This window comes from Pelophylax lessonae (assembly GCF_965119305.1).
Source record: "Pelophylax lessonae genome assembly, chromosome: 10".
NCBI classification, from domain to species: Eukaryota; Metazoa; Chordata; class Amphibia; order Anura; family Ranidae; genus Pelophylax; species Pelophylax lessonae.
This window is the reverse complement of record NC_138777.1, coordinates 177,004,602-177,026,871: the sequence shown is the minus strand read 5'-3', so window position 1 is coordinate 177,026,871 and position 22,270 is coordinate 177,004,602. Positions and strand designations below refer to the sequence as shown.

At 43.0% G+C, this 22,270-nt stretch overlaps 1 protein-coding gene across 1 annotated transcript in view; it reads right to left on the bottom strand.

Moving 5' to 3' along the window:
* Nucleotides 1-22,270, bottom strand: part of SLC38A8 (solute carrier family 38 member 8) — a gene marked incomplete at both ends in the record, with an annotated part of 105,331 nt that overhangs the window by 3,401 nt on the left and 79,660 nt on the right. Inside the window, 4 exons of the mRNA XM_082270846.1 lie at nucleotides 5,751-5,802; nucleotides 9,670-9,869; nucleotides 11,182-11,329; nucleotides 13,104-13,218. Of these exons, the coding sequence (XP_082126972.1) occupies nucleotides 5,751-5,802; nucleotides 9,670-9,869; nucleotides 11,182-11,329; nucleotides 13,104-13,218 (515 nt within the window). The remainder of the gene's footprint in view (nucleotides 1-5,750; nucleotides 5,803-9,669; nucleotides 9,870-11,181; nucleotides 11,330-13,103; nucleotides 13,219-22,270) is intronic.

The following is a 22,270-nucleotide window of genomic DNA, read 5'->3' as shown; positions in this document are numbered from 1 at the left end:
AAAACATTACAATTAAAGTAAAACACATTCAATTATAAGAGTTTGCCCCTTTATACATCATGACCTTTGAAAAGTTTTCCCTTTTGTTTTTAGGGTGTCACAGCAATCACCCATGGCTGCTTCAAGCTGCACCTTGTAGCTAGTAATCAGTGGCAATGTGTAAAGTCTACTGGGCTACTCGCCTCATTTTTTTTTATTTTGTCTTTCAGTTTTTACTTTGTATCTTCTGCAATCATCTTCTATGGTTTATTACAATGCCACTCATATATTTCCTTGAGACCAGGCACATAAAGAGGGGGGCGAAGGGAGGGGGCGGGCGGTCGATCGGAGGGTGCTTGAGTACCTGCCTCTTTGCCCCTAGATGTCCAAAGTGCTCTTTTGTCAAAGCAAGGCTCTCCTTTTTTTGGTAGAGTCCTTTTATGAATGACTGCCCAAGTGCCCAATGTAGTTATAAGTACAGGCATCCCAAGTCTCCCGCGAGGTGCGGGAGACTCCCGCATGCGGGCTGCGGCTCCCTGACACCCGCAAGTGCCGTGCGAAATCCCTGCTACCAGCTGTCAGCTGTCAGAATGGAGCTGATGCTTCCTGTATAGTTCTGGCTCCATCCTGTCACGGGCTTAGTGATATCAAATGCACTCCGCCTGTGAGAGGAGAGATACAGGAAGCATCAGCTCTGCATATTTCCTCCAGTGCCATTCCTCACACTCCGTTAATGTCTCTCAGAGGAGCCAGCATTTCCCGCCAGCAGTACCCACCAGCATTACCCGCCAGCAGTACCCACCAGCAGTATCCACCAGCAATACCCGCCAGCAGTAAGTCACATGTGCTAGGGGTGCAACTAGCCCCCAGCACATAATTGTAAGTATCCCAGCATGCGCAGTGTTTCTGACTTCAGTATACAGAGGTTTACTTCTTCTGAGAGATATTAAAGGAACGCTTTAACCACCATGACCACTTCAGTGATTTTACATGGTCATGGTGGTTAAAGTGTTGCTTTAATATCTCTCAGAAGAAGTAAACCTCTGTATACTGATTCCACGGCCCTGACGAGTCATTTGGTGATGAAACGCTGTGACGTCATCGCGCTGAGGACGCAGCGGCTATTTTATTGGTGGGAACCGGACTACACATTGAATACTGACCCTGTTCTGCATTTTTAGGTGAGTGCAATAGTTTAATAAAATAGTTTTGACCTTAATCCTTACATACTACTCTATGAGTGTTCTTATATTCTTGGGGTCTTCTGACACCTCTTCCCTGGGGACTGGATTCTGAGTCTGGGGATTTTGTGAGATCCTCCCCTGAGAGCTTGTTTGAACCCTGACAATTACTTGATATTGATCTGAATACGGGATGAGCCTGGGATTTGGATATGGATGCCTTATGTTAACATCAGGACAGTAAGAGGCAGTGTGGTTGGAGGTGATCTGGTGGTGGGAGCACCTATTTGCCCTGACAGCTGACCCTGGTGAATGGATGGATTTACTCTTTCATTGGACTAAAATTTACTCACTTTGTTTCTAGCGCAGCACCTTCCTTTATATACTGATTACTGATATACTGATATACTGATTCAGTATTTGCCATGAAAATAGCCACAGATGCTGACATGGCATTAAATAAAACTAAACTCTTCTGTACGAAACATGGGCCAAGTTCATTTTGTCCTACACAGAGTTTCCTATAACAGCTGTTCTTTATTATTCTGTATAACAGAGAAGAAAAAGTCTTCAAATTTGCACAACTTAAAAGTTAAAAAATATTTTGTGTCTTAACTAGTCTTTTCTGTTCTGTTTCTTTTTCAAAGCTATATCACAGCATTTTTCTGCCCTATCAATACAGAATCATTCATATCGATACACGCATCAGTAAGGAATGCATCACGATACATTGCTGTATTGATATTTTGAGCACAGCCCTATTTAAAACCCTGTTCCATGTGCCCCCTTTATACTTTGAGCACCTTCCCCTCCCAAGGTCTCTGCATGGCCCTGCTTGAGACCCTTTCATTCATACCAATGAGGTCATCGACACCACACTTTGCACATATTTTACAGACTTTGCCCTCTGAAATGCACTCTGCAGTGGATCTATATTACATATTGTGAGTGATTACCACCCTTCACCATACAGAAGATGATCATTCTTTTAGGCTGGGTTCACAATGGATTGGGGACCAGCTCGCAGCAGGAGGTCCGGTGCATCCCATTCACTGTTTCAGGTCCGAATTCCATCCAAATTTTTGGCTGACCAGAAGACCCACGCAAAGACCCACGCAAATTTCCTGCAAACTGCTCCCTAGCTGTCCCAGGGCTGTGTGAACCGACTCCATTGAGAGCCGGTCACAGTCTCCTGACATTCGAATTTGATGTGGGGAAACCTGCACTGCGTTGCTTTAATTGACAATTGTGCGGTTGTGCGACACTACCCAGATAAAATTTATGTCCTTTTTTTCCCAATTTGTATTTTTTGTGCTAGAAACAAAAGAACAACTGACAATTTGAAAAAAAAAAAAAAAAAACTTTTTACTCTCTGCTATAAAACCTATCCAATAAAAAATTTTTAACAATCAAATTTCTTCATCAGTTTAGGACTGCATGTATTCTACTACATATTTTTGGTAAAAAAAAAAAAATCCCAATAAACCTATATTGATTGGTTTGTGCAAAAGTTACAGCGCCTAAAAACTATGGGATATTTTTATTTATTATTTTTACTAGTAATGGCGGTGATCAGCGACTTATAGCGGGACTGCAATATTGCCGCAGACAAATTGGACAGCTGACACTTTTTGTCACTTTTTTGTCACTTTTTTGTCACTTTTTTGTCACTTTTTTGGGGACCAGTGACGTTATTACAGTGATTCGTGCTAAAAATTAAACAGCGTGAAATTTCCCCTGACAGCTATTTTATTTTGACAGCTAGCACCTCTGGCTGTGGAATACTCAGACAATGGCTTCATCTGATAGGATGTAGCACCTGTTTGTAGGTGCAGCATAATGCGGAGGAGAAAACACACAGAGTTCAAGTGCAGAACAGGAATACTCTATATTGTAAAAAAAAGTCCAGCAACACACAACAGACCTGGCAAGAAGGGAATTCTGACCAGGAACACGCACAAGTTGTAACAGCAATGAGACAGTAGATCGAAGACTGTCACATGGAACAAAATGTGGCCCAGCCGGTCTGTACCCAAACCTGGAAGGCTTCCAGAAAGGATGGCATTTCCCTGCACTTTCCCTACTCCCATGGAACTTTAGAGCCAGGGTCTTAAATAGACTCTGCCTGACCCAAGATGTTCGCCCAAGTTATATGGAGTGCAAGCATCCAATCTGATAGCTGCTTCCCAGTAACCAAGAAAACCATAGAGTAATTAGGTTCCCCTCAACTTCCTCTCCCATCTGCATTGCAGCTGTGGACAAGCACCACCTGCAATAGAGAAAATCGACTACACCTACCTACATGTTCAGCTGGCAATTTTCCATCCAGCTCCTTTGATTTTCAAATTAAAAGATGGTGGGTGCTAATGCAGGCTCAAATTTCAACCTGTTCATCAAGATCCGGCGGAAATTCTCTGTTTATGGGCAGCAATAGTACTATAACAAAGATAAAGGTGACAAAGGTTGGAAATTTCAGTGCCCATATTTTTGTCCTAGTAGGTTCCTTTTCAAGTATTAGATATGGGGGGCTGTACTGGGATTGGTCAGTTCCCGGAGTCTTGGTAGAGATGCAACCAATCTTTACTAAGCAAAAGCATCATTACTGAGGGAAACTGACTTGTGGCTTGTTTGCTACAATGAGAAGCTCTGCACTGATCTCATCCTAACCACAGAAATATAATAGCAGGCATTTAAAATGGCTAATAGGTTCCCCTTACGTGTTACTTTAACCCTTTCACCCCCCTCCTGCCCAGGCCAATTTTCAGCTTTCAGCGCTGTCGCACTTTGAATAACAATTGCGTGGTCAAGCAACACTAACCATAAGAAATTTTTATCACACAAATATAGCTCTCTTTTATGGTATTTTATCACCACTGTTTTTTTTGTTTTTTTTTTTATATATGCTTTGTTAAATAAACAAAAAAAGGCCAAAAATGTTCTTCGTTTCTGTTATAAAATTTTGCAAATAAACCTTTCTTCATTATTTAGGTCACATTGTATTCTGCTACATTTCTTTGGTGAAAATAACCCAAATCAGAGTATAATATTTAGTCTGTAGAAAAGATATAGAGTCCACAAACTATGGAATATATCTGGAAATTGATCAGTCCTGATATACTGACAGACAATCTCATTTCTTGAGGCACGAAAACGCCAGAACAGTACAAATACCCCCCAAATGACCCCCTTTTTGGAAGAAGAATGTCTGAGGTAATTAGTGAGAGGCATGGCGCGTTTTGTAATTTTTTTGTCACTTTTTTAATATTTTTTTTTTTTTAAATTTTCTTAAATCTTTTTTTTTTTACATTCTTTTTACCATTCTGTGACCAAAGCAATACAGTGTTATTATTTATAAAGATTTTAATTTTTTAAGGATATTTTTGTGTTCTGTGTTTGCTTACAGCAGTGAATTTTTACTGAATAACAGTGTGTAGACACTGTATATTTTTGTATTTGGCTGTGATTGATCACTTCTAATCACAGGGTGCAAATGGGCTATGACTGGCCCTGTTTGTGCCATGTGATCACTGTGCCCAAACACAGCTAGCAACACAAATGAATGGCATGAAAGGAAGCCATTCATTGTTTACAATTGTCATGTGGTCTGCTGGGATTGGTCACAGCGATCACATGACACTGGCAGCGGGTTGGTATAGTGATCAATTATCGCAGCAGGTCACAGATCGCGCCTGAGCGTGGCCCAGTGAAGGCGCGTTCTCAGGAAGATGTCATAAAATATCCTCCCAGAACAACAGTGTTCCCATCCATCCGTCATTTCACAATGACACAGGCGGGAAGCAGTTAAAGGCCTTATCAATATTCCTACCTGCACCTTATGTGTTTTACCTGCAAAAGATATGCATTGATCATGTAGTTTCATAGTGTAAATTTTGCCTTGTACGCTCAGCATATAGTAGAGGAAATCTTTACATTCTTGTGTCAGAGGTTTCTGTGTGTTCAAACATGAGACATGCCACATGGCATAGCCCAGGTTAATGCATGACCTCTCTAGTCTAAGAATTTACACTTTTTGTGAAGAAACTATATATCCCACAACCCCTGGGTCTCTCAGGCCAGCACTGGTGCAGGTGAAGTAATTAGACTTGGCACAGCCACAAACAGATCGAACATTCCATATTGGAAGAGATGTGATGCAGCACAAAGGAAGTGGCAAGGCATGGATTGGATGCTACATGGCCTGGAAGAAGAAGTTGCCTGTCCCCTTAGGGAACAGGGACAAGCTAGGTGAATGAATACATGGACTTAGGGGAATCAATCGCCCATGAAACTACAAACTGCAGCCACAATATGTCAGCCTGGCCATTAAAAAGGTAAGGAAGCAGGAAAGCAAGCAGGAATTACATTTCTGGGGGTGTTCTGTACACCAACTGTGTACAGAATGCCTTCAGGTTGCCATATTTCATTAAATTTTACAACGTTCCACACTGAAAAGGAAAGGTGATTTTTTTCAATCATTTAATTACAATATGGCTTGTGTAGCAACTGTTTATGCTAATTTTTTTTTTATTATTCCTTATATTTTTTTCCTACAAAAGTAAAATTACCCTTTAAGTATATAGAATCACTTACTTTTTCCTTGGATCCACTGCTTCAAATTCCATTGCACATATCAAACACAGCCCTGCAATATACAAAAAGATAAATTAAACATTGTTTACAAAGAGCATACGTTTTCATATCCACACACAAAGCCTATTTTTCAGACACCAGCAAAAGATGGACAGCACAACTAAGAGCTACACTTGACCCAATGGATCTGTGCACAGTTTGGGGGAGAAGTATTTTGCTCAGTGATTGCTCAAATCTTACTTAAAATGGTTGTAAACCCTTAGATATACTATGTGAAGTGACTGGCCTCATGTGATACACAGAGATGACACAAATCCTAATACATAAGTTATACCTGTTTATCTGCAGTATTCTCTTCTCTACATCTGTCCAAAGTCCAGCATTTATTAAGCTTGTCTGAGCAGCTGAAAAAAGAGGGCCGGGAACTGAAGTTATACCCTGCAGAGCTCAGTGGGGAGAGCTCTGAGAGCAGATTGGAGGGGAGGGAAGGGAAGGGACACCCCCCCCCCCCCTCTTCACTCTTCACACTTCACACAGCCCACAGGAACAGAACTGAGGCTGTCAACGAGCTGGAGCTCCCTCCCTTGTTACCTTTTTTTTTTTGAAAACATGTGAGAAGTGATTTATACTGATAGCAGTGGAACAAGACAGTGGGCAGAAATTACACTTAGTGCTTGTAATTGAGACAAGTACACACAAGGGATATGCTTTGTTCATATTTTATGTCTGAGGTTTACAATCACTTTAAGCCAAGCTGCAGAACAACAGAAGTCAGCTGCACACCACTGTGAAGATACCCAACTCAAATTATTTCATGAAAGTATCAAATGAAGACAGCACATGAGACACAGAGAAATGCTGTGGCTGTTAACGCGTTTCACACATATGCTAGAACTTATTCTTAACAAACAGGAAATCAGAAGTGTGATCCCTAAATAGTCACCAAACTCTTGTCTGGAGATTGGCCTGAGAACACACAGCTGATTCCTTCCTGACAATCATACTACACATCAATTAGGAATTGTCAAAAACAGACAATCCAATTTGAGCCATAAAAACAAATATCACAGGAATTCTCATCACTAAAAAATACACAAAATTATTCCTGAGTAAAATTGCTCAATCCATCTCACATATAAATTAACTTTTATTCACTTCACCAATGTAAACATTTAAGATGGAATTTCAACACCAGTTCATGCAGGAGAGATGCATCCTGTGGCTTATTCATAAAAGTGGCTAACATCCCATTCAAATTTGAGTCCATTAGGATTGTGGGTTTGGCATTGGAATATCCAGGATACCTCTCTTCTACACAACAGACCAAATTCATCACCTCCCTTTTGGGTGTCCATACTTTTTCAATGATCTGCTGACATGTCCCCCACATGATGATTATTTGAAATGCAGAGCCACTTTCGTTGAATGATTTATGTCTATAATGTATAGATGCTTAATAAAATCATCTCGGGGCACCTTGTGGTCCTGCCCACGTATTGAAAGTGGCAAAGACCAAAAGTGATAACAGAGATCACGTAACGGGTGTTAAAATAATAAAAAATATTCTATTTTAAACTCCTTTCCATTCCCCGAAGAACAGTCTCTTCCCTCAATGTGTGATTACAACAAGAGCAACCTGAAATCCCACATTTAGAATTGCCCTTAAAGTGCAACCAGGTGGTGGAGACCTTGCCCACTGGATTGAAAAAGCTAAGTGATAGACTGTAACGCTTCTGCGTTTCTTATATGGTGTGGATTTTCAGCTGCAGAAATAGTTCCACGTCAGTAGCCATGTAAGAGATATGCTGAGATACCATTCCCAACCTCAATGACTCATGTGTGGAAGGTCTTATTTCAGCCAGTAAATACACACAATTAGCAAGCTGGTTCCTAGAATGACTTGATGTATGTGGTAACACAATGATGAAGGTTGAGGGATAGGTTGAGTGGAGGTGGTAGGTGATAGACACTTGAAGGTGAGACAGTAGCAGATGGATGCAGGAAGGTTTAGCAATGTTGTATGGTAGCAGATGACAGAATAGCAGGTGGACATACAAAAGAGATCAACCCAGTGCAGAAAAGTAGCAGTAGTCTCAAGAGCTAGCAATCTAGTTATGCAGATGTGATAAACAGTCCTTACTATGCAGAGCTAGATAGTGTAAGCTTAGTATAAGTTTATAGAGAATTCCCCTGCGGGGTACTTAGCACTATTAGCGATACAGCCGAAGGGTGGTTCAGGAGAGGCGGATGATCCAGTAGCGGGATACAGGGATCAGCGCGGCGAGGTTCCGTCAGCGAGGTAAGCTTGCAAGCATGGAAGCTTCAAGCAAGGTTAGTATCCAGGTAAGGGTGTTTGAACGAACACATGTGAGTGAGAACCGACGCCTTAAATAGCCATCTAGTCCGGCGCTGAGTGATGACAGCTCCAGTCTTAAAGGTGTATGCGCACCTTTCCAAAAGTAAATGGTGGGGCGCATACACTTGTGGAAAGTGTAATTTAGGGTACCAAAGGTACCGGAACATTACATAGACTAGTGCCCAAAGTGGGTGCCCTTCTGGGCACTATATTGATGCCACCTTTCAACATTTCTGCACAAATACTGTCACTACATAGAATGGGCAAATATCTGTTTATAATACATTTTACTTGTTGAACTCCACACTGTATGGTGTCGAAGTGCTCTATTTGAGTCATTCTGTTGTTTAATTCCTTTTAGAAGGTGTCCCCTATGTTTACCTTTAGCAATGGTGAGGGCCCTAGCCAACATCTATTTGGGGTAACCTTTATCTCTAAAATGCCCATAAAGTATAGATGCCTCATGTTCAAATTGTTGATCGCTACTACATATATGCCCGACTCGCAGGAACCAGAATTCATCTAATTGTATGTCTTGGATAGCCTGAATGGGCCTTGAGTAATGAATTACCTGAAAGGGGTTTCCTATACAGGGTGGAATTTCCTTCACTGCCCATACTCGTCAGATGGACATCCAGAAAACAAATTTCGGTTTTGGTTTTGGAAAACAAAAATGGCCAGTAAAATGTAAGTTCCTATTGTTCTGATTAATTTACACAAGAAATGAGTCCAGCTGTTCCACACCATCTTTCATAACTAATAAAAAATCATCAATACATTTTAAATAAGTTCTAATTTATGGTAGAAAGGGGTTCTCACCACCATAGATGTGGGACCGCTACCACCAACCCATATAAAGGTTGGTGAGTCAGAGCAAAAATTTCTCCCCATTGTGGCCCTGCCTCTCTGGAGGTAGAGTTCCCCATCAAAAGCAAAATAATTGTGGGACAACAGGTACTCAAGAACTTCCAGGATGCAAGTGCGATGTTCTACTGCAAGGTCTGTCTCAGCCTCTAAGTAAAATTATACTGACTCTATCCCCAATTGATGTTGCACAGTGGAATACAGGCTTGTGACATCACCTGTGACCTAAGTCTCTCTCCTCACAGGTAAAGCCATCTATAATTCTCAAAAGATGGTTGGTATCCTTTTTATAACCCGGGAGTTGTGTGACAAGTGGCTGTAGCTGCCTAACTAACTACTGTCCCAAGCACTCATTCAATGAACCGATGCCCGATATTATAGGTCAGTAATGGCAAACCTTGGCACCCCAGATGTTTTGGAACTACATTTCCCATGATGCCAATGCACTCTGCAGTGTAGTTAGGCATCATGGGAAATGTAGTTCCAAAACATCTGGGGTGCCAAGGTTAGCCATCACTGTTATAGGTCTATCTTGGGAGAATTATGTTGTACCCAGTGAGCTCCAAATAAACTATCACAGAAACAAGGGAATTGTTAAAGTGCTCAAGGTCTTTCATACTCGGTAATTTACTACAAACAAAAAAAACAACAAATTACAAACAAATGACAGTCCTTTTTACATAGAGACAGCAAAATGACCTGGGAAGATGAAGATGAAGAAAGCACTTATTCCTCCGATGATGGAAATGACCTCACTGATGTCAGGAACAAACAAGGCAATGATGAGTGTGACCAGAATCCATAGTACTGTAAGTATAATCCGTACAAAGCGCTCATAGGAAGCGGTCACATATACTGTCATGTGCTTGTGATCCATCCAGACCTCCTGTAGGACAGACCTGTGGAACAAGGAAACATTATGTAACAGTGACATGCCAACAGGGATGGGGGATGGCAACCCCATTCCATGCCCATGGTACCTAGGGTAGATCTGCATGCAGGGGAATAGCTAAAAATCATGGCGCCCCCATGACTTCTGTCCATGATACCTGGCAGTGTCAAATGTGACAGTACTGTTATTGATTTGAACAAAGTATGCCCAAATAAAGGACAGGTACTGTAACATAAGAACTGTCAGCGAAGTCAGGACACTCTTAGGACTATTGCTGTGGATAGGTTGGGGAAGAGAAAGGCAACATCTCAAATCTCAGAACCTTGGTGTAAATTTTGAGCCCCCCCCCCCCCATCTCTTTTCACCGCCGCAGCAAGCAAGTCCTCAAAGAGGCAATCCAATAGCAAGAAAGGCAAAAAGGAAGGAGAAAGAAAGAAGGAAAACAAGACAAGAGTTGTAGTACCAAAAAACCATCACAATATTTTATTTGATTACATTATTGGTAATGCTCCAGCACACAGTTGATCTACATATAACCCAGTTAGCTGAGGACACACTCTTTACAGCCTGAGAATACTGTAATAGCATACAGGGTTAATTTAGAACCAGTTAGGATTTTTAGTAAATGTTCGGCAAGCAATAAATCTATACTATTAAGCTAGCTTAACAAATGTTCCTTACAGTAACAGAAAGAAAAGAGGAATCTGTGAGTAGCCACATTAGAGATGCATTATCTTCACATTTACACATTTTCTAACTTTTATTTAGCTTAACAATCTTTCTAAAAGGAGCCACATCCCACCCTTAGGCTCCATTGCAGTAGTATTGGCCGCAATGGCTATTGTTAGACTACAGTATGCAAGTGCATAATACGAAAAGTGAAAATTGCCATGGAGACTTACCTTAAAAGACAGTGGTTCCCCATTTTAAAAAAAATGCCAACTGCCAAACCATACACCCAATGGTCACTATCCTAAACTCTACTACCAGTCTACATTGAAAAATTACCTGCATACCTGTTGTCCTACATATTAAATCCTTGTCGTTGCCACTGTCCTAAGTCCCTGTAATAACCTGTGTGTTACCTGCTTCCAAGCACTGCTGTCTGTATTTATCTCAAAGGAAGGAAGTAAATCACATTGCAAGAGATTACAGCTCATACCCAGTAGCAAGTGAAGCTTTGTGAATTCAGATTCCATAACACTCAAGGAAAAAAAGGTCTACTAAACAAACCTAACATTTTTACATAGTTTCAGTGCTTTCCAAACAACATCTTCACGGTATTTAAATATTCCTGTGGTTCCTCCTTAGGCACTTACCTTCCCAGCAATAGGATGATTGGATAGATGGTGATGATTGAGACAGCAAACAGTAGCCTGGCTATTATCACAACCACATCATCTCCAGGGTAAGACATCAGAATATCAGCTGCTACAACATCTCCAAAAGTCAGGTACCCATAAATACCTGGAAAGTGGAAAAAGGTGACAATGTTGGGAACACGCTAAACTCTAAAGCCAAAGGATAAGTAGTCCACAACACCTTCAAACAGGGCAACATTCCAAACTTTTATTTTGTGTTACTGTGGGGGTATGAGACAGGCAGAAAGCACCACCATCCCAGCAGATAAGTGAAGAATTTTTTCATTCAAAATGTTTGGTTAAGGTGGATCTCAAGCCAAAAGTTTATCTTTTTTCTCACTTTTGTCCTCACTTTGTGGATATTTTCTCTCAATGTCTTTTCTGGCACTTGGACAGAAAACAAGAGGAAGGGGAATCTTAGTTGAGACAGGAATATATACCTTCTCCAAAAATTTGGGAGTGGTTGCTATTTTAAGCATTTGCATCCAACAACCTTCTACAGATCTCTAAATTCAATGTGTGTAAGAAGCCCCACCTTCCAGCCTCCAGGTTGTCATACTGTTCTGTTAGTATAATTTGCAGTTAATGAAACTACCTGCACACCTCAGACAGCTAGGACGGTAATCAGCATGCTCCAAGGTTAGTTTAGTTATTGTTTTAGGATTGTGCATTGGCATGGCCTGGTCATTAAAAAAAACCCAGCCCTGTAATGAGTATCGAAGGAAGTCTTGTTGCACCTAACAGGAAGATTAAACCATACCGAGTAACTAATGTACAAACATTTACTACATTGAAAATGATTTCCCAAATGCTATTGGTATCTACTCAAATCCTTGTGAGACAAAATTTTACAATGCCAGCAGGCCCCAGAGCAATTACATGGTCTACTAAGTTGTAGTCATGCTAATTTTACAGTTCTAGAGGGGCCCAAAGCAGTCACATGGTCTGCTAGGATTATAGTCGTGCCAATTTTACAGTGTTAGCAGGCCCTAGAGCAGTCATGTTGTCTTCTGAGTTATAGTCATGACAATTTTACAGTAGTAGGGGGCCCCAGAACAGCAACGTGGCTAGGGTTGTAGTCATGCCAATGCTAGGGGGCCTCAGAGCAGTCACACAGTCTAGTACTAGGAATGTAATCATGCCAATTTTACAGTTCTAGGGGCACCATAGCAGTCACATGATCTTCTAGGGCTGTAGTCATGTCAGTTTTACAGTGCTAGGGGGTCCCAGAGCAGTCACATGACCTTCTAGGGCTGTAGTCATGCCAGTTTTACAGTGCTAGGTGGCACAGAACAGTCACATGATTCACTAGGATTTTAGTCATGCCAGTTTTACAGTGCTAGGGGGCCCTAGAGCAGTCACTTGGTCTGCTAGGGTTGTAGTCATGCCAATTGTACAGTGCTAGGGGGCCCCAGAGGAGTCACATGGTCCGCTAGAGTTTTAGTCATGCTAGTTTTACAGTGCTAGGTGGCCCCAGAACAATCACATGGTCCACTAGGGTTTTAGTCATGCCTGTTTTACAGTGCTAGGGGGCCCCAGAACAGTCACATGGTTTACTTGGGTTTTAGTCATGCCTGTTTTACAGTGCTAGGGGGCCCCAGAACAGTCACATGGTCCTCTAGGGTTTTAGTCATGCCTGTTTTACAGTGCTGGGGGGCCCAGAGCAGTCACATGGTCCTCTAGGGTTTTAGTTATGCAAATAAAAGCTCAACGTTGTAAAAAGTACAGCAACCTGTACAATTAAACTTTTTTCTATATAATTAGCTTAGATCACCCAATAAAATGTCAGTTTCTTGTGGTCCAACTTATTATTTACTAAGTCTGTATATGTAATATGGAAACTTGTAATATGGACGAAAAAAAAAGCTGCATTTGTCTACCTGTCAGGGAGTAAATAAGAAGGCAGATCAGCATGGACACCACAGACACCGCTACCCAATTAGACAGGCTCTTGTTCCTCATGCTGCTGTAAATTGTGATACAAGCTTCATGGCACTGGAAAGCAGAAACAGGCAGTTATGTCACATCAGCTGGTATATTCTTTTTCAAGACATTAAAGCTGAAAGATGTGATTGCTGTTGGCTATACACAGCGGTTACACCACTAATGGTCAGTCACTCCATATAACATTACTTACTGAAGGCTTTCTTTTTTTGTACTGATAGCATTTTTCCTATTTGCTGCCACCCAAAGCAAGAAAATATAATTCCATTTCATTCTAGTGTTATGCATGGTTAGCAAAAATGTCAAGTCAACAAAAAACAAGTCAAATGGAAATCATAAAACTTAATGAAAGTGTTTCTTTGATTTACTGCCTTGCTAACATAAAATGTAGGCCATTTACAGTAAATCTAAACCCAATCACCTAAAGTGTTAATTTAAATTCAAAAGTCATTTTCAGTGATAATAGGAGTCCCCCATTAAGGTCCTTGACATGGTAATTACTACTATGGGGTGACAACACTGTTCCTGTCAATTAAATTGCCTCCTGCGCTATCACCCTGTCTCATTTTTCCAATGGATATAAGCGGTTGTGCGGATGATAAATGTGCAGTATGTTTTGTGGTTGTAACCATAAGAAAGCTCATCCTGAGCAGTGACCTGCAGCTGCTGCTTGAGTGTGCATGCGGGTACGGTAGATACAGTAGGCCTCATGCACACTGGATCTTTATCCCCAGTGCTTGGGATCCTGGAATTTTGGTACAGATGGAAGGTACATGTACACTTTCCAGCCTCATCGACTGTAGCCTGTGCAAAATGGTGTGAGACTAAAAGCTGTGACAGCTGGACAGGGTTAGACCAGAAGCAGCCAGTCCATAGGGGCGCAGGGGTGCCGCCCTCCCTGGTTTGCATGTGGGGTGCCTGACTCATAGGTTTCTATGAATTTTTTTTTTTCAAGCACATGATTAGAGCCTGAGGCTCTAATTGGCTTAAAAAGGTTGGGCTCAGGGCACAGCGCCCACTCACTTGTGACACTAACGAATCAATATTCGCTATTGGTGTTCGGCTTCTCCTCCCAGGACAGGAGGTGGATCTAAAGAAGGACAGGAGGTGGATCTAAAGAAGACCGGGTTGGCCGGGAGGAGAAGCCGCGGTGCCACAACCCTGACGAGATGAGTGCCGACCTGGGGGGGGAGGGGGGTTTGTTTGTTGCCCCTCCCCCCAGAAAAACATTCAGCATCAGCCGCCATTGGGATTGGACAGTGCACCCAGTGGTACTTGCATTTAGGGCAGTATATGCCCAGGAACGAATGCCTGAATGCAGACTGCTTAAAGTTGAGTTCCACCCATTTTAATAACTTTAGATGTATGTAATCCCCTTTAAAATTACTTTTACCAATGGAAACTTTTTTTTTCCCTAAAACGTCTTTCAGGACAGCACCTTAGAGAGATGGCTCCTCCCTCTCCTCATCAGGAAACACCCCATCCACCAGATTTTAAAAGGAGGCTTCTCCCACCATTCATCAGTTTTTTGTGTTTCCTCCGGCCGAGGAACACCTCTGTGGGGAGCTTGGCTCTTAAGGTGCTATCCTGAGAGACCGGGCTTCCTACGTCCACCTACCCTTTTTTGGAGACGATTGCTTATCCCATTCACGCGACCGACTGCAGTGCATGGGCTCCTTCTTCCTCTTCAGTGCTCTAGGCTGAGTCAAGACCCCGCAGAGCACAGCCCTGGGAAGGCATCTTGGAGGAGCGGAACGATTTTTCTTAGGTTTCCGCCGCCTTTTTTTCAAATTTGCCGCCATTTCTCCGGATCGAGTGACGCTCGTCCGGACCGGAAGTGAGGTTCCGGAAAGGGCAGCGTTCTGCAGGGGGCGTATGGCGTCATTTCTGCCGTACGCAGAGGAAGAAGGGAGGAGCAAGCTGGTGACTTATTCCGGATCCGGTCCAGTGCAGGTGCGCTTTGGTCTCCGGAACCGGTACCGAAGCCACGGGTGATACCGCTGCCAAGCGATGGAAGCTTCTTCAGCGAGTGGGACAGGCACAGGCACCAGTAAGGCCCAGGTAAGGGGTATCTTTATATGGCCTATCTTACTGTGGGGTCTCTCTCCATCCCTTTTACTTTCCCCCCGGTGGCTGGGGGCCTGTCAGGGCACATGGGACTTCCCTTTAAATGTCTTTCTGTGCACCTTTGGTGGCCCTGAGAATCAGGCTGACTTTTAAGAAGCATGTGTATGTTTTCCCATTCATGTCTTCCAGGCTAAAAGCTCTGAAACTGTTTTCAAGAGAAAGTGTCCTTCATGCAAAGCAAAGTTGTCGGAAAGTTGGAAAAAGACACTTTGCCAGGGATGTATTGATGCACTAGTAAAGGAAGAAGCATCTGCAGTTTGTGGCGATTTAGTCGCATCTGTGAGGAAGGAATTGGATGCTACCATCCAATCTTTTCGGTCATCCCTACAGGACCCTGCCCTGAGTCAGCCATCAGCCTCACTGTCCTCTCAGGGTTCACAATTGGTTCCTTCGGTGGGGACAGAAGGGGTTCCTTCCACCCAAGGAGATAATTCCCCCTCACATTCCAAGGAGGATTCAGAGGAAGAAGAGGAGGGAGGGGCACAAAGCAGGCCCACTAAATACAAACTATCCTTAGAGCAAGTGGATGGTCTCCTGAGGGCAGTTTACATCACCCTGGGTCTAGAGGAGGAAAAGAAGGAACTGTCCCTACATGACAAAATGTATGCAGGCTTGGAAGAGCCTAAGGGCCGTATCTTCCCAGTGCATCAGACCATCTCAGATGCAATAAAATATGAGTGGGCTGATCCAGAAAAGAAAACCTTTTCCCTAAAGCCTTTAAAAGGCGATTTCCTTTTGATGAGGACCCAGGAGCTCCCTGGAATAAGATGCCAAAGATTGATGCAGCCTTCTCCCAGGTTTCTAGGTCAACAGACCTAGCATTTGAAGACATGGGAATCCTGAGGGATCCCATGGATAAGAAGATGGACCAGCAACTTAAGAGATCCTGGCAATCCATCATGGGGAGTCTGAAACCTGCCATGGCAGTAACCTGTGTGTCCAGGAATCTGGACTGGAATACTGGCTTAGCCAGCTAAAAGCACACATCACAGCAGACTCACCCAAACAGGAAATTTTGGATTCCTTTTCCACGCTCTCCACGGCCATAGCCTTCATTGCTGACGCTTCAGCAGAGTCAGTGAAGATGACAGCAAGATCTGCAGCTTTATCCAACTCAGCCAGAAGGGCTCTTTGGTTAAAGACATGGCCTGGAGATACAGCTTCTAAAAATAAGCTGTGTGGACTTCCTTTTCAAGGGGATCTACTATTCGGGCCTGGGCTAGACTCTGTTCTAGATAGAACAGCAGACAAAAAGAAGTCTTTTCCTGTGAAGAAGAAACAGGCAGCAAAGAAGCTTTTTCGACCTCAAAAAGCTCAGCAAAATAGCAGACCCCAGGAGAAGAGAAGAAACTGGTCGACACAAAAACCCAAAGGGAAAGGAGGTGTTCTCTTCCATCCTCCTGTGTCAACCAACAAAACACAATGACAAGACATTGCCGGTGGGAGGAAGATTGAGGGAATTCCTCCCCTATTGGGCAGCCATAACAGAAAATCAATACATTCTGGGTATGCTGTCCCAAGGCTACAACATAGAGTTTTCAGAGACGCCACACGAAAGGTTCTTTGTCACAAACCTCCCAAGAGATGCAGAAAAAGCCCTGGCTATGATGGACCTGTTAAAGGACCTGAGGCGACAGGGAGTTGTCTGTCCAGTTCCAGTGGAGGAACAACATCAGGGATTTTATTCCCACATATTTTTGGATAAAGAAACCATCGGGGGATTTTCGTCTTATACTGAATCTGAAACCATTAAAACAGGTCAGTTCTGTACAAAAAGTTTCGAATGGACTCAATTCTTACAGTCAGAACCCTGTTAACAAAAGGATGCTTCATGGCATCAATCGACTTAAGGGATGCTTACCTACATATCCCTATTGCCCCTCGCTCACAGAGATTCCTAAGGTTGGCAGTAAATCTGGGAAAGGAAATGCTCCATATCCAATTCAAAGCACTCCTTTTCGGGCTATCATCCTCCCCTCGTATTTTTACGAAGGTAATGGCAGAGTGTCTAGCTCCCCTCCGCCTTCAGGGAATCTCTGTGGTGCCTTACCTGGACGACCTGCTTTTCTTTGCCCCATCAAAGGAAAAACTTCAAGAGGACCTGCACAAGGCAAGAGGTCATCTAGAAGCTCTGGGATGGATAGTGAACATCAAGAAATCGAATCTCACACCGGCTCAGCGGGTTCAGTTCCTAGGGTTTCAGTTATGCTCTGTGGAACAAAGAATCTTCCTACCAGAAGACAAACAGGTCAAAATACAGAATTTGGTAGCAAGGCTACAAACAAATCAGTGGTGGTCGATCAGAGAGATCATGTCAGTCCTTGGAAACCTGACTGCATCAATTCCAGCTGTCCAATGGGCAAGGCTGCATTTTCGACCACTCCAATATTTCCTCCTCAGAATCTGGGATCACAATCCAGAGACTTTGGACTTAAAGGTAAAAATCCCCACCAAGGTCAAGAGGTCCCTTTGGTGGTGGAGAAATCGGATAACCTTGTCTCAGGGTTTGGCCTGGTCCTTCCCGGCAGACCAGAGGTTAACAACGGATGCCAGCAGGTGGGGGTGGGGAACCCACTGGAACCAAAACCTGGCACAGGGGGTTTGGTCTCAGACCGAGACAAGAAAATCCTCAAATTGGAAGGAATTAAAGGCAGTCGGCCTAGCCCTAACTGCCTTCTCTCAAAATCTTCAGGGGACTCATGTTCAAGTCCTTTCAGACAACGCCACTACAGTGGCATATCTAAACAAGCAAGGGGGCACAAGAAGCAAAACCCTACAGCTTTTGGCAACGGAAATTCTGCAATGGGCGGAAAGGCAGTTACTTTCCTTGTCAGCAATCCACCTAAAAGGTACACTAAACAGTGTGGCGGATTATTTAAGCAGGCAGAAGATCCGAGAAGCAGAATGGAGCTTGAACCCAGAAGTCTTTATGTTGATAACCAAGACTTGGGGAAAGCCAGAGGTGGATCTGTTTGCAACGAAAGAAAACGCAAAACTTCCACTTTACTTCTCACTCCACAGAAACGACAACTCTCTGGGAGTAGATTCCCTGGCACATCCCTGGAGGTTCAGGTTGGGGTATGCCTTCCCCCCCTTCCAGCTCATTCCATTGGTGTTGAGAAAAATCCAAATGGAAAGAGCCTCAGTGATCCTGATCACTCCTTATTGGCCCAAAAGAGTTTGGTTTTCGACTGTCCTTCAACTATCAGTCAAACCTGCTTTTCAGCTCCCTCTTCGTCAAGACCTACTGTTTCAAGGTCCAGTTTATCATCCAGAAGTGGAAAAGCTAAAGCTCACCGCCTGGTATCTGAGGAGCAACTGCTGAAAAGGAAAGGATTTTCAGACGCATTAATTGCTACTCTACTTTCCAGTAGGAAAAAAGTCACAAGGAATATATATGCAAAAGTTTGGAAGACATATAATACCTGGTGTGAATCGAAAGATCAAAAATTGGACAGTATTACTTCAATTTTGGAGTTCCTACAGGAGGGCGCAGGAAAAGGTTTGGCAGTAAGTACCCTCAAGGTACAAGTTACAGCCCTGGGGGTATTCTTGGAAAGGCCCATTTCTTCAGAATCTTTAATCATCAGATTCTTCAGGGCCCTTACCCGCTCCAGACCAGTGCCTATCAGAAGCTTCCCCAAATGGGATTTGTCGGTGGTCCTTCAGGCTTTCACAAAGGAACCTTTTGAACCACTAGAAACGGTTACACTAAAAAACCTCAAGACAGTCTTCTTGGTGGCAATAACATCAGCAAGAAGAATCAGTGAATTACATGCTTTATCAGCTATCGAACCTTTCTTGTCCATATATCCAGATAGGATAATTCTCAAGACGGATCCAGGGTTTCTCCCAAAAGTAGCTTCAACGAGAAACCGATCACAAGAAATTGTGTTACCTACCTTCTGTCCTAATCCATCAGGAGATAAGGAAGAAAGCTTTCACTACCTAGATGTAAGAAGGGTTCTTATACACTACTTGGAGGTTACTAAAGAGTTTAGATCATCAAACTCTCTTTTTGTTCTTTTCTCTGGCAACAAAAAAGGTCGCCAGGCATCAAAAGGATCAATAGCCAGATGGCTCAGATCCGCTATTTCAGAGGCTTACTCCCAAATGAAATTGTCTCCCCCGCAGGGGATCAGAGCTCACTCTACTAGAGCGTTAGCCACTACATGGGCAGAGAAAGCTGGTGCCACTCCAGATCAAATCTGCAAAGCGGCTACGTGGTCAAGCTACTTTACATTTGCAAGACACTATAGGTTGGACCTTTTGGCAGCTGAAGATCAGGCTTTTGGCAGAAAGGTCCTGCAAGCTGTGGTCCCTCCCTAAATTATGTAAGTCTCGATAATCCTCTCTAAGGTGCTGTCCTGAAAGACATTTTAGGGAAAATTCAAGTTAGACTTACCGGTAACTTGTTTTCCAATAGTCTTTCAGGACAGCAGGAGGATCCCGCCCTATTGTATAAAATGTATTGCTGTGATTAACCATATCTGTTTATGTGTTCCAGCATGGGCCGGAGGTACTCTTCTACAAACTGATGAATGGTGGGAGAAGCCTCCTTTTAAAATCTGGTGGATGGGGTGTTTCCTGATGAGGAGAGGGAGGAGCCATCTCTCTAAGGTGCTGTCCTGAAAGACTATTGGAAAACAAGTTACCGGTAAGTCTAACTTGAATTTTTTTTGCTAGGAAATACCTTATTTTCTTCTTTATTCATCCTCTCCTCACTTCCGGGTCCGGCCGCCGATCGGCGATTACGTCATTCGGCGATTTGCAGGGGGTGCTGGGATGTATCTCATGGGATGAAATCTCGCATTATTACACAGGTATCCTGAGCTGTACTGTATGTATTGGATTGAGGCCATGCTCTGCCCCGCCTCCGCTCCGCCTCCTCTCAGTGAGCGAGGACTGAAAGCATTATATCCTCACTGAGCTCACTGAGAGGAGGTGGAGCGGAGGCAGGGCAGAGCACGGCCTCAATCCAGTGCATACAGTACAGCTCAGGACTCCTGTGTAATAATGCGAGATTTCATCCCATGAGAATAAAGAAGAAAATAAGGTATTTCCTAGCAAAAAAAAAAAGTTTCCATTGGTAAAAGTAGTTTTAAAGGGGATTACTTACAACTATGTAATCCAAGTTATTAAAAATGGGTGGAACTCCACTTTAAGTTCTTGGCATTTGTCCCTGTGCACATAGTGCCCTAAATGTAAATACCATGCTGTGTACCGTCCAGCCGCAGCGACTTTCAGCGTCAGACTTTTAGGCTTGGTTCACACCAATGCAGTTTGCTTTTGATCCATTTCTGCAGTGCTTTTTGCATTTCTGTACACGCCTTTTTGACACATCTTTTTATGCGTTTGGGTTTTGCATTTTTTATGTTTATTTTTGGCCAATTTTTTGTTGGGTGGATTAAAAAATGTAAACTGTGGAAAAATTGCGGACAAATCATGGCAAAATTGCAACAAAAATGCAATACCTGCTTTTCTGCAGCTTCTCTATTGAAATCCATTGAACCAAAAATGCACCGTTTTGCTTTTAAAAAAGTCTCTGACCCTTTCCAAAAATGCAGTGGCTGAAAAAAGCATAGATGTGAACGTGTCCCATAGGAAACCATGTTAAATGGGTTGTAGTGTGCGTTTCTGCAAAAAGCATTAAAAACCGCATAGGTGTGAACGTACCCTAACAGGCTGCCAGCAACTGGGTTTGGGCGGAGCACCTTTGCCTTTCTCCTGCACAAAAATGCTGGGATCTCATGCAGCGGGGGCCAAACACCCAGTATGCATGAGGCTAAAAAGGTGGCTGCAATGTGTTGGTGTGAAAAAAATATAAAAAACAAAAAAAACAAAAAGCTAACTATGGTTTATAATACACAGTGCTTTAGCAAACTAGGAATAATTTAAGGGTTCAGATATTCTTGAAGATACATCCCCAATTCCAAAAATATTGAGACTAGGGATTGACCAATATCGTTTTTTAAATACCGATACCAATATTTTGGTCATCGGATATCGGTATGTAAAAATTCATATTTATTTTTTCCAAGTACTCCTTGTGGAGGTATCTGGGGGTCTATGAGACCCCAAACACCTCCTTTGAATGCTGTCAGTTTTTTGAATGTGGCACCGAGTACCCGGAAGTGATGTCATGACATTTTACATGGAGACCCGATCAGAGCCGAATGCGGGTAGGATGTCCGGGTCTCCCGGTGGGACGGGAGACCTGGGCGATGCACGGAAGGCGGCGGGCAGGGGGGGGGGGGATGTCCCCTCCCGCTCCTTGTAATGACAGCCAAGCGGCTTCTCAGCCACATCGGTTGTCATTACAAGACAGCCGACCGTCGGCTATAGACACCGGTACCGAGGTGATGCCTTTAGCTGCAGGCATCACTCTGGTACAGCACTTTCCCGAAATATCGGCAATATTGGTAACCTCAGGGGCCGGTTTCGATATATCGGGGAAATTGCATATCGGCCCCTGATATATCGGTGGTGCAGATAATTGGTCGATCCCTAGTTGAGACGCGGTGTAAAATCTGCATAAAAACAGAATGCAATGGTTTTCAAATCTCACGAATCCATATTTTGATAACATTAGAAATAGAATAACACATCAAATGTTTAAAACTGAGAAAATGTACCATTTTATAGTAAAAAAAATGATGGCAACAACACGTCCCAAATCAGTTGGGACAGGATAACAAAAAGCTGGCAAAATAAGTAGTACAAACAGCAGGAGGAACATTTTGCAACTAATTAGGCTGATAGGCAAAAGGTCAGTAACATGGGAATTAAAGGGGAATCTTAGAGAGTCAGAGTGTCTCAGAAGTAAAGATGGACAGAGGTTCACCAATATGTATAAATCTGCGCCTAAAACTTGTTGAACAACTTTAGAATAATGTTCCTCAATGTAAAATTGCAAAGACCTTTATTATACGATCATCTACAGTACATAATATCATCAAAAGATTCTGAGAATCTG